This window comes from Conger conger, chromosome 14 (genome assembly GCF_963514075.1).
Source record: "Conger conger chromosome 14, fConCon1.1, whole genome shotgun sequence".
In the NCBI taxonomy this organism is placed as follows: domain Eukaryota; kingdom Metazoa; phylum Chordata; class Actinopteri; order Anguilliformes; family Congridae; genus Conger; species Conger conger.
In genome coordinates, this window is record NC_083773.1 from 33,991,467 (window position 1) to 34,004,252 (window position 12,786).

Sequence of the window (12,786 nt, forward strand, 5' to 3'; positions counted from 1 at the left end):
CATGACCATAACAATGAACGCATTATAAGAAATACACTGCAAGCGACTCATTTATTGAATGGTTGGTTGATTGGCTGTGCTGTTTGACTTGGGGCGGCCTGTAGCGTAGTGGTTAAGGTAAATGACTGGGACACGCAAGGTCGGTGGTTCTAATCCTGGTGTAGCCACAATAAGATCCGCACAGCCGTTGGGCCCTTGAGCAAGGCCCTTAACCCTGCATTGCTCCAGGGGAGGATTGTCTCCTGCTCAGTCTAATCAACTGTACGTCGCTCTGGATAAGAGCGTCTGCCAAATGCCAATAATGTAATGTGTACTGTAGACCGGGGTGCGAGAACTCACTGCTTCCTCAGCCTGCCTCTTGTAGCTCTTGACTTTAGATTGCAGCTTGTCGATGAGCTCCTGCAGGCGTGCCAGGTTCTTCCTGTCCTCTTCTGTCTGTAACCACAACAACAACAAGACATCTTACCACAAATACAGAGTTAGAGCGTTAACTAGGTTGTTCTCAGGTCATGTATACCTCCGTGAACTAAAACAATACAATTCTACTTTGATGGCAGATTGAGAACAGGGCTGGAACTGTAGCTAAAGCGCTGTTAAAAAGCCCAGATACATGTCTGGAGCCTATGTTCTTCAGGTGTAGGCCAGAGCTGTACCTGGTAGGTCAGCTCTTTGATCCTCCTCTCATACTTGCGAACTCCTTTCTGGAGCTCGTTACTCTTCTTCTGCTCACACTCCAGTTCACCCTCCAGCTCTCTCACCTGAGGGTCAGAGGTCAGAGGTCAGGGGTCAAACATCACCACTGGAAATGCTGCCTTGAGCCACTCTAAACAGGGCTCAGGAGAAGCATTCCACAAATGTATGAGTTTTACACAATGTTAATGAACATGTTTCCATGTGCATATGTGATATAACTACAAGAGTCAAAGTCTGGTACCAGGCCTAGATCAGATACCTTCTCTAAAACACTTTGACCCTTCAGACACCAGTAAAATCATGCCTGACACAAGGGCGGCCTGTGTAAGGTACGCGATTGGGACCCGCAAGGTCGGTGGTTCGATTGTGTAGCCACAATAAGATCCACACAGCCATTGGGCCCTTGAGCAAGGCCCTTAAGGATTTAGACTAAGCAGGAGGATTGTCCCCTGCTTGGTCTAAATCAACTGTAAGTCACTTTGGATAACGGCGCCAGCCAAAATGACATGTAATATAATAATACCTGACCGTTTTTAACAAAACATTAATTTTGTATTGAGAACACAGTCATTTCAAATCATTGTATATTTTGCTTAGTTTAGTTTATATGTCTTTTTGTTTGTTTGTTTTTTCCACATTTTACCATCCTGTAAAGTGGTAAACTATGTGACGAACATAAGGCAGCTCAGCTCAGACGGGTTTGGCATGTTCTGCTCGGATGGGTTCTCACCCTGGTTTCCAGCTTCTGGATCTGCTTCTTGCCGCCCTTGAGGGCGATCTGCTCGGCCTCGTCCAGCCGCATCTGCAGGTCTTTGATCGTCTGCTCCATGTTCTTCTTCATCCTCTCCAGGTGAGCGCTGGTGTCCTGCTCCTTCTTCAGCTCCTCTGCCATCATGGCAGCCTGGAACAGGATTTTAGGGGTCCGGGGTCAAAGGTCAGGGTGACAGATTCATACAGGTTACAGGTCCAGCATACTTGATAATAGATTAGATGTCTACAGTGCAATAATAAAAGTAATACTCAAATCAAAGACATTGGGTATGGCTATTGAATAAGGTCAGTACACTGAAACATTCCTCTGTTTTGTTACTTTTTCTTTTGTAAGTCCAAGTGCATTGTATGAAAAATCCTGTATATATAAAGCCATTATAGGGCAGATCTACAATGCCATACCACAGCATGCCACTTGGGGCAGCAGTCAGACTCACGTCAGTGATGGCCTTCTTGGCCTTCTCCTCTGCATTGCGGCACTCCTGCACGGCCTCGTCCACCTCTACTGACAAGGCAGACAGATCAGCCTCCAGCTTCTTCTTCTGGTTTATTAGAGCTGTGTTCTGGAAGAAGCACAAACCAGATGCAGTGTTGAAGGAATGCATGTTGTTTTCTTTCTCAGCCAAGTGTAATGCAATTGTGAGTGGCAGTTACAGTATAACTCACCTGAGAGAGTGGCAGTTACAGTATAACTCACCTGTGAGAGTGGCAGTTACAGTATAACTCTTCTGTGAGAGTGGCAGTTACAGTATAACTCTCCTGTGAGTGTGACAGTTATAACTCTCCTGTGAGTGTGGCAGTTATAACTCACCTGTGTGTGACAGTTATAACTCTCCTGTGAGTGTGACAGTTATAACTCTCCTGTGAGTGTGGCAGTTATAACTCACCTGTGTGTGACAGTTATAACTCTCCTGTGAGTGTGACAGTTATAACTCTCCTGTGAGTGTGGCAGTTATAACTCACCTGTGTGTGACAGTTATAACTCTCCTGTGAGTGTGACAGTTATAACTCTCCTGTGAGTGTGGCAGTTATAACTCACCTGTGTGTGACACTTATAACTCACCTGTGAGAGTGGCAGTTACAGTACAACTCTCATGTGAGAGTGGCAGTTATAACTCACCTGTGTGTGACAGTTATAACTCCCCTGTGTGAGTGGCAGTTATAACTCACCTATGAGAGTGGCAGTTATAACTCACCTGTGAGTGTGGCAGTTATAACTCACCTGTGTGAGACAGCTATGGCTCACCTGTGTGAGACAGCTACAGCTCACCTGTGAGTGCAGCAGGTTGACGCGCTCGGTGGCCTCCAGCAGCTCGTGCTCGGCCAGTTTCCGGGCGCGGTCGTTCTGCTCCAGGAGGCCCCGCAGCTCGTCCACCTCGGCCGCCAGCAGCGTGTTCCGCCGCTCCGTCACCGCCGCCTGCTCCTTCAGCTCGTCGTTCTGGTGCAGCGTGTCGTCCAGCTCCAGCTGCAGGTCCTGCAGAGCGGCAGCACAGAGACACGGCGCTCAGCGCACAGAGACACGGCGCTCAGCCCACAGAGACACGGCACTCAGCCCACAGAGACACGGCGCTCAGCCCACAGAGACACGTCGCTCAGCCCACCGTGCCCCTGCCAGGGGACAGCTCTGTTCAGTACTGACACGCCTCCATAACCCTGGGACGACCCGGCACCATCGGGGCCATCTAGTGGACATAGCACTAATAGCATCGGTTTCATTTTCAATTGATCTGCCTGCATCTAGGATCTGAATTAGTCGCACTTGGCAGTGGAGTTGTGGCCATTCAAATTGAGTGATTTGTGTGATATTATCATCGTTCTGCACGTTTCAGCACTGCCACCGTACAAGTATGTTGCAGAAATATTTTGTGTGTTTCAGACAGTGTGTTGTCACTGTTGGAAGTGTAACTGTCAGTCTCAGTTATAAAATAGGGGTAACAAAAATATTTGTATTGTGGATATAAACACATTTTCTTTATTTTAGTTTGTTCCCTCTCAAATAGTTTGGGTGCAATATGCCCCTGGCACTATTCATTAGCATACCCGATGTGGAAGGAGGGGTGTGTGACGTGAACGTTTAGAACCACGTTTGGCCGCAGGGGGGCGCCCTCGGGTGGCTGACCTTGATCTGGGCCTGCAGGTGGCGCACTAGCTTCTGGGACTCTGCAGCTTGGCGGTTGGCGTGGTTGAGCTGGACCTCCATCTCGTTAAGATCCCCCTCCATCTTCTTCCTCAGCCGCACAGCCTCACTGCGTGCCCTCACCTCAGCATCCATACTGGCCTGCATGCTCTCCAGCGCCCTCTGGTGGTTACGGCTAGGGGTGGCAGGGAGCAGACGAGTGACAGTTGGAGCGAGTGAGAGAAGGGTGGAGAAAGAGAGGGGGGAAGGAACCAAGCACAATTAGTTACAATTTTATTTTTCATAACCATTCCTGCACTGAGCTCGAAAGGCAGAAAACATAATTTACATCGTGTGACTCAATGCAAAGCCTGAACTCAGGATCTGTCAGATCCTTTGGCCGGTGAGCCAGACATTATGTCAGGTGGGTCTTGTGTCCAAATTCTGCACCGGGTGTATTGTGTGTAAATACTGTGCTAGGATTAATGTTGTGGCAAATGGTTCACTACTCATTTAAATGAAGCTTACACAATAAGCAATGGTTTTCCCTGATGAAGGTGAACTACTGTATTGTTGGCCCATGCTTGTGTGACAGCGTAACACGATTTGCTAAGAGGAAAGCTGGATCAGATGTGTGGGCACTGAAAGTTACATGCAGGAAGAGGACACGGGAGCATATTTTACCGCAGGTTATCGATCTCTTCGTCCTTCTCCGCCAGCTTCCTGTCGATCTCAGCCTTCAGCTGGTTGAGCTCCAGCTGGATGCGCATGGTCTTGCTCTCCTCATGCTCCAGGGTGCCCTGAGAGAGACCAGATAACACAGCTCTGCCTGTGAGCACACAGTGATAACACACTTCTGTCTGTAAGTGCACAGTGATAACACACCTCTGTCTGTAAACACACAGTGATAACAGCTCTGTCTGTAAACACACAGTGATAACACACCTCTGTAAGTGCAGTGATTACACAGCTCTGTCTGTGAGCACACAATGATAATACAGCTGTCAGTAAGTACTCAGTGATAACACAGCTCTGGAAAACACACCGTAATGACACAGCTCTGTCTCTAAGCACACAGTCATAACACAGCTCTGTCTATGAGCACACAGTGATAACATAATGCTGTTTGTACCTCAGCCTCCTCGAGCGCAGCCTGGATCTCGCTCTTCTCTGTGTCCAGGCCTTTCTTGATCTTCTCCAGTTCCTGGATGGTCTTCCCTCCCTGGCTGAGCTGGTCTGTCAGGTCTGCAATCTCCTCTGCAGGTGGGGAGGGGTCAGAAAAGGCCACCTGTTTATCTGGGATATGTTCTACCTGGATACACATTCAGCATGATGCAGAGGATAGGTGGTTATTAGCATTTAGCAGATGTTCTTACCCAGCTTGCAATGTTTTAATATACAATCAATTTATACAGCTGGATATTTACTTTTGGTTGTAATATTTTAGGTTGAGTAACTTGAACAGTCGCAACGCATCACCTAGGCATTGAAGCGGAGTTACAAGCACTGTCCCCCTGCCCATTATACCACACTGGCCCCCTGTTTTTGTTGTTCGTGTTTGTCATTTTGAAACAATTCTTTTTGGAGAGGAACCTTGGAGGTTCTTGTTCTCGCGCTTGACGGTCTCCAGGTGATCGATGGTCTCCTCATAGGCGTTCTTCAGCTTGAAGAGCTCGGTGCTCAGCCCCCGGGACTCCTTCTGGGAGGACTCCAGCTCGGCCTGCGTCTCCTCGTACTTCTGCTTCCAGTCGGCCAGGAGCTTGTCGAAGTTGCGTTGCTTCTTGTCCAGCATGGCCGCGGCGGCGTTGGACCTCTCCAGGTCCACCGCCAGGTCTTCGATCTCCGTCTGCAGCCGGTGCTTGGTCTTCTCCAGAGAGGAGCACTTGGCGTTGGACGCCTCCACAATCTCCTCCGCCTCCTGCAGCCGCACCACCAGCTTCTTCCTGTTTGACGCAAAACAGTATTTTATTTTAAAACACATTTTTTGGTATTTTTCCCATCGTTTCTCAGGATGGGATGCCAGTGTGACTTGCTGGCTGCAGCAACCTCCTATTCAGGACAGTGTAAACAATCTTAAATATTTTTATTTCTTACGAATTGTGTGACTCCAAGTGTGATCTAATAATGCCTTTTCCCTGGTGTTTTTCCACACCTTGGGGTCACATGCACCTGCACATTGTCCCTGTAAAAATGACTCTAAGCAGCCCCAGTAGTGCTCCACTCAATCGCTCACTCACTCATTCATGCACTCACTCATGCACTCACTCAATCGCTCACTAATCCACTCAATCGCTCACTCAATCACTCTCTCACTCACTCATGCACTCACTCAATCACTCTCTCACTCACTCGTGCACTCACTCAATCACTCTCTCACTCACTCATGCACTCACTCAATCACTCTCTCACTCACTCGTGCACTCACTCAATCACTCTCTCACTCACTCGTGCACTCACTCAATCACTCTCTCACTCACTCATGCACTCACTCAATCACTCTCTCACTCACTCATGCACTCACTCAATCACTCTCTCACTCACTCGTGCACTCACTCAATCACTCTCTCACTCATTCGTGCACTCACTCAATCACTCTCTCTCACTCGTGCACTCACTCAATCGCTCTCTTACCAACTCGTGCACTTACTCAATCGCTCACTCACTCTCCCACTCACTCACTCAATCGCTCACTCACTCACTCAATCACTTATTCACTGGCAGAGTGAGCACTCTCCTCCCCAGAGTAATGGCAGTATGGCAGGATTATGGGAAGAGGGGGGCAGGGCCCGGCTTACTTGGCCTCCTCCAGCTCCTCGGTGCGCTGGATGGCATCAGTCTCGTACTTGGTTCTCCACTGAGCCACCTCACTGTTGGCCTTGGACAGGGCACGCTGGAGCTCCGATTTGGCCTCCTGCTCCTCCTCATACTGCTCCCTCAGGAGGTCGCAGTCATGCCTGGAGGACTGCACGGCGTGGGCCAGGGCGTTCTTCGCCTACATCCACCACCCCACAAAAAGTACGGACATCCATCAGGGGTCACTTCAGAGGTTCTAGAAAGTTCTTTGAACGCAATGGGCCTCATACGAGAACTTTTTATTATCATAAACTTATCTTACTTTATTCATATAAGGATTCATACGATTGTGCCACATCGTATTTAACAAACACAACTAACGTCAGATAACTGATAACGGATTAACAGGAACAAGGGATGACTGATACCTAATTGCGTAGACTGCAGTTCATCTGTTTTTGGCAAAACATAATATGGCGGAACTTTGATAAACCTTCTCTTTTTTTCCCCTAAACAGACCACTAAAATATGCATCTGAAAACATTTGAGACGAGAATGCAGTTAACTCGCTAACAATGCAGTTGCTGAATGTTGGTTCACATTGTATCTGCAATGCCTTGTTTTAAAGTTTGATCAGAGTTATGTGTGCCAGGTGAGCTGTGTTGACATGCACTACAAGGCTCTTGTTTACATGACAAACAGAATGACAGGTCAGGGCTACTCGCAAATGTTTTTCCTACATAAGAAAAAAATCTATTTTTTGGTTTTGTTTTAAGAGATTTTACAATTATATTGTATATTACAATTCTAAAGCAGCATATTTATATTTATATTTATATTTGGTAAAAATGAGAGAAGATAACACATCATGTAAATATAAGAATATGAAGACTGATCCTGGTGATATCATCTCTTTGTCATACACTTCCTGTTGGCTCAGGCAGTAATAGCAGTTTTCTGGCAGTTGGAGGGTTGCCGGTTTGACCCCGCCCCTGGGTGTGTCGAAGTGTCCCTGAGCAAGACACCTAGCCCTCAAACGCTCCTGACGAGCTGGTTGGTGAATTGCCTGGCAGCCAATCGCCATTGGTGTGCGAGTGTGTGTATGAACGGGTGAATGAGAAGCATCAATTGTACAGCGCTATATAAATGGCAGCCATTTTGTTGAAGACTGTGGAGGGCACTCACCTTGCCCTCCTCCTCCAGCTGCTTCTTCAGCTCCTCTGCGCTCTGGGAGAAGGAGCTCTTACTGCGCTGCAGCTGGGTGACCAGAGCCTCCCTCTCCTCCAGCTTCCTGCCCAGTTCAGCTGTGTGGGGGGGTACAGGTGAGCTCAGGCTGAGGAGTGTATCCTTCTCTCCCTCTACCCCATCCCGACCTCCCTCTTTCACACATACACTCACCGAGCACCCCATCCCTCTTTCACACATACACTCACCAAACACCCCATCCCTACCTCCCTCTTTCACACATACACTCACCAAACACCCCATCCCTACCTCTCTCTTTCACACATACACTCACCGAACACTCCATCCCTACATCCCTCTTTCACACATACACTCACCAAACACCCCATCCCTACCTCTCTCTTTCACACATACACTCACCAAACATTACATTACATTATTGCATTACATTACATTATTGGCATTTGGCAGACGCTCTTATCCAGAGCGACGTACAGTTGATTAGACTAAGCAGGAGACAATCCTCCCCTGGAGCAATGCAGGGTTAAGGGCCTTGCTCAAGGGCCCAACGGCTGTGAGGATCTTATTGTGGCTACACCGGGATTAGAACCACCGACCTTGCGTATCCCAGTCATTTACCCTAACCACTACGCTACAAACACCCCATCCCTACCTCCCTCTTTCACACATACACTCACCAAACACCCCATCCCTACCTCCCTCTTTCACACATACACTCACCAAACACCCCATCCCTACCTCTCTCTTTCACACATACACTCACCGAACACTCCATCCCTACCTCTCTCTTTCACACATACACTCACCAAACACTCCATCCCTACCTCTCTCTTTCACATATACACTCACCGAGCACTTTATTAGGTATTTATTAGGACTTATTTTTCTTAAGACTTCTACTGCTGTAGCCTATCCACTTAAGAGTTATGATGCGTTGTGTGTTTAGAGATGCCACTGTTGTAATGTGTGGTTATTTGCGTTACTGTCACCTTTCTGTCAGCTTTGACCAGTCTGGCCATTCTCCTCTGACGTCTCTCATTAACAAGCCGTTTCTGTCTGCAGAACTGCTGCTCACTGGATTTGTTTGTTTTTTTGCACCGTTCTTTGCAAACTCTAGAGACTAGTGTGGATGAAAATCCAATTGTATACATTGCACTGCTGCCACACTAATCGCATTAATAAGTAGGCATAATAAAGTAAAAATGTTCCTAATAAAGTGCTTGTGAGTGTACATTCATCACTTTCTCCCTCAGTTCTCCATTCTTCCATCGCTCCCTCCCTCCCTCCACCTGTATTCATCCATATATTGGTGGTTTTTCTCTCCCCCCAGCTCACCGCTCTCTGCCTGTGCTTTCGCTCTCTGGGAGTTGGCATCGTTCAGCTGCCTCTGCAGCTCCTCCACTTTGGCCTTGGACTCGCTCAGCTGGTCCTCGTACATCCTGCACATCTTCTCCGAGCTGGACTGGGGGGAGAGGACTGTGTTAGAGACCATACGCGCACGTAGACACACATATGCGGGCACATACACCACATTCCATTACAAAGCATTTAGTCGACGGCTCTTATCCAGAGCGACGCAGAACGAAGTGCAGATCAAATACAGGGGCAAGTGTGCAGAGGACCCTAGAGGACAGAGCGGTTTCAAGTCCTATCGTGACTGTGCAGATACAGTTGGAACCCTTGAAGAATACATGTACAACACAACACATCTGCACGCATACATATGCACATATGCACACACACCTGCAGACATACCCGTACACGAACACATAGTACATACACAGAGACACATACATGTATACACACACACACACACACACACACACACACACACACACACACACGCACACCTTGCCCTTGGAGAGCTGCTCCAGGTTGGAGGCCAGGTCGTCGGCCTCCATCTTGGCCTCGCTCCTCTCCTTCTCCAGTTTCTGCTTGACGCGCTGCAGGCTGTCGATCTGCTCGCCCAGCTCGGACATGCTGTCGGCGTGCTTCTTGCGCAGGGCGGCCGCCGTGGCCTCGTGGTGCAGCATGGCCTCCTCCAGGTCCCGCCGTAGCTTCAGGAACTCCACCTCCCGCTTCTTATTCATCTCGATCTGGGCGGAGGTGGCCCCGCCCGCCTCCTCCAGCCGCTCGCTCAGCTCCTCCAGCTCCCGCGCCACGTCGCCCCGCTGCTTCTCCACCTTGGCCCGCCACGTCCGCTCCGCCTCCAGCTCCTCCTCCAGCTCCTCAATGCGGGCCTGGGGGAGGGGCAAGCACGGTGAGTCCACCTCTCACAACGCACACCGACACCCTAAAACACATACACCTGTCACCATTATACTCTCTAATGCACACCTACACCCTCACACACAGACACCTGTCACCATTATACTCTCTAACACACATCGACACCCTCAAACACAGACACCCGTCACCATTATACTCTCTAACGCACACCGACACCCTCACACACAGACACCTGTCACCCTTATACTCTCTAACACACATCTACACCCTCAAACACATACACCTGTCACCATTATACTCTCTAACACACACCTACACCCTCAAACACATGGTCTGACCAGCTCAAACTATGTTTTGAAACACCATAGCTTTACCAGCTACCAGCTCAGACGAGCTACCAGCACTAGCTGGTTGACCAGCTCATACCCAACTAGACCAGTGTTATGACCAGCTTATGACTAGCTTGATCAGCCCAATTTTCAAGCTGGTCAAGCTGGCGTAGCTGAATTTTATCGTCGGGCTGTCAACCTTACAGTACCTGCAAACACATCTACACCTGTCACCCTTATAATATATTCTAACCCCCACATACACCTCCAACCCTTATGATACTCTAAACCCAGATAACTGCAGGATCTGTTGTTTTTTGTTGTCATTAAGTATTTATAGCATTTGCGTTTGGCTGTAAAGTGTACTGCCTTAGTAGACCCTACAGTTCTCCACGATCGGTTGTGTGGTTGGGATTTCCAGCAGAATCAACAGCCCAGCATTGGTCTATGTGCTGCACGTGCCCAGAGAGCAGTGGATCCACAGTTCGGTTTAACCGTGGTAAATAATTGTGACTGCTTGAGCCCCTAAGCACTGAACTTCCTGCAGACCAAAGCCCTCTGTGGCCGGGGGGGGGTTCAGTGGCCTGTTCTGCACTGCCTCATGGAGCTCCAGATGAGGATCAGTGTTCTCACCTGTAACTCTTTGATCTTCTTCTGTAGCTGATTCACCAGGGCTTGCTCATCCTCAATCTTTGAACTGATCTGATTCATTTCAAAATCTTTCCTGATTAAATGAATGGGACAGAGGGGGAATTAATAACCACAGAACAGTGAGATGTGAGCAAACTAAACTTTAAAAAGTTATCCTTCACGCTTACATGATTGAATATAATCACAAACTCCTGCATTGTTTCATAATCTCCTCATCGACAGTAACACCAGCAATGTCAATCCCTCTGCTCATTCACCCATACTTGATGTCCCTTATTGTGATGTCACATGATTACACACAATTCCACCAGACTGTGGGAAGGTAACACTTATAATCCTTTAGCGCACAAGCCTATAAGGCCTGATTGGACACAGCGGGTCACATGATGCTCCATAATATACAGACAGCATAGTCAAATGAACTCACTTCTTCAGCTTTTCCTCTAACTGCTGCTTGTCATTCTCCAGGTCCATGACGGACTCCAGGGACAGCTTCAGATCCCCTTCTAGTTTGCGCTTGGCCCGTTCCAGGTCCATACGCACTTTCTTCTCCTGCTCCAGGGAACCTTCCAACTGGGATGGGGGGAGAGTGATCTCAGGTTAGTGGGCCATACTGTTAAGCAATTTACAGCTGCATTCTATCACTATGTGCTCAATGTTACTGCAACTTATGATTCCATGACTGGTACCTTCTCAAGAATTGAATGGAAATGAGCCAGTGAAAACCAACTGCAGCTTCAAGGCTTTTTTAAAATGATTTATTATGAGGGCTGTTACCAGTTACTGTAGATCAAAAGTGTAACCAAGTTCCTTAACATTATTACAACTTACTTTCACATAATGAATTTGCAAGGCACAATTCTGTTTCTTTATAATATGCAAATTATGACCAAATAGATTTCCCTATACAAGAGAAAGTATGACTTGACTTCAGTAGTTGGTAGTCTTGGTTGTAAACTCACGTCATCGACTTGCTGCTCCAGCTTGGCCTTGGCTTTGTTGAGGGTGTTGACCTTGTCCTCCTCAGCCTGAAGGTCTTCCAGGGTCTGCTGGTGAGCTTCCTGCAGGGCCTTCTTCTCCTTTGTCAGCCTCAGGATCGTGTCATCCAGAGCGGCCATCTCCTCTATCAGGTTTTTCACCTGGAGAAAGAGTGGGAGGGAGGGAGGTGCCGGAAGGGAAGGGAGAAGGACAAAAACAAGAAGTGGTGAGGAGCATGTTTTATCTGGTCCTGCTGTAAAGCACCTTTAAATGTGATTAAAATGTTTGTTTATAATAAAAAAATTTAAAAAAGCGAGTGATTCGGTAAGATTATGAATATTCCAACCTAGAATTGAGCAACTGTTTTGCTTTTAGTTTTGCTGCATCTAGCCTTTACAGTGGCCTAGTTACGGTCAATATTCAATCAATATTTGATATAAAAATTATATCTTTAGCCTCTAGTTAAACACCTGGATGACTGAATTATTGTTATAACTTGTTTGTAAATTATTACATTATTATATTAATATAATATTATTGAATATTATATTAACTGACGTGATTTATTCATTGATAAGGAGGTGACAAAAGTGATGCTGAACATTTCTGTCTTAGAGGGCCCAAGAATTGGCAAACGCAGAAGCCTCACCTTGTTCTCTGTGGCGTGCTTCTCCTTCTCCACCTTGGCCAGGGTGATCTCCAGGTCGTCAATGTCCTTCTTCAGCTCAGAGCACTCATCCTCCAGTTTGCGCTTCTTGGTCTGGAGGTTGGAGGTCATTTCCTCCTCGTCCTCCAGACGCTCCGTCATCTCCTTCACCTTGGCCTCCAGCTGGATCTTGGCCTTGATCAGCTGGTCACAACGGTCCTCCGCATCTGCCAGGTTATCCTGCTCCTAGAGACACCGAGGGAAACTGATAATCAGTTATATTTATTCAGAAGAGAATGTTTTTCCCTTTGCCATATTGCTTCAGATAAATCATTACAATCTGTGAGTTAGCCTTTTAAACCGTAGTTTAGCAA

General features: G+C 47.7%; 1 protein-coding gene across 1 annotated transcript in view; it reads right to left on the reverse strand.

Moving 5' to 3' along the window:
- Nucleotides 1-12,786, reverse strand: part of myh7ba (myosin, heavy chain 7B, cardiac muscle, beta a) — a 31,953-nt gene that overhangs the window by 1,834 nt on the left and 17,333 nt on the right. The window contains exons 23-39 of the mRNA XM_061219150.1: nucleotides 12,416-12,658; nucleotides 11,751-11,927; nucleotides 11,216-11,361; nucleotides 10,771-10,861; nucleotides 9,430-9,819; nucleotides 8,915-9,041; nucleotides 7,559-7,677; nucleotides 6,376-6,572; nucleotides 5,174-5,523; nucleotides 4,713-4,837; nucleotides 4,265-4,380; nucleotides 3,584-3,776; nucleotides 2,735-2,938; nucleotides 1,902-2,027; nucleotides 1,424-1,594; nucleotides 654-758; nucleotides 340-435 (exon numbers count right to left, since the gene is read on the reverse strand). Coding sequence (XP_061075134.1) covers nucleotides 340-435; nucleotides 654-758; nucleotides 1,424-1,594; nucleotides 1,902-2,027; nucleotides 2,735-2,938; nucleotides 3,584-3,776; nucleotides 4,265-4,380; nucleotides 4,713-4,837; nucleotides 5,174-5,523; nucleotides 6,376-6,572; nucleotides 7,559-7,677; nucleotides 8,915-9,041; nucleotides 9,430-9,819; nucleotides 10,771-10,861; nucleotides 11,216-11,361; nucleotides 11,751-11,927; nucleotides 12,416-12,658 — 2,976 coding nt within the window. The remainder of the gene's footprint in view (nucleotides 1-339; nucleotides 436-653; nucleotides 759-1,423; nucleotides 1,595-1,901; nucleotides 2,028-2,734; nucleotides 2,939-3,583; nucleotides 3,777-4,264; nucleotides 4,381-4,712; nucleotides 4,838-5,173; nucleotides 5,524-6,375; nucleotides 6,573-7,558; nucleotides 7,678-8,914; nucleotides 9,042-9,429; nucleotides 9,820-10,770; nucleotides 10,862-11,215; nucleotides 11,362-11,750; nucleotides 11,928-12,415; nucleotides 12,659-12,786) is intronic.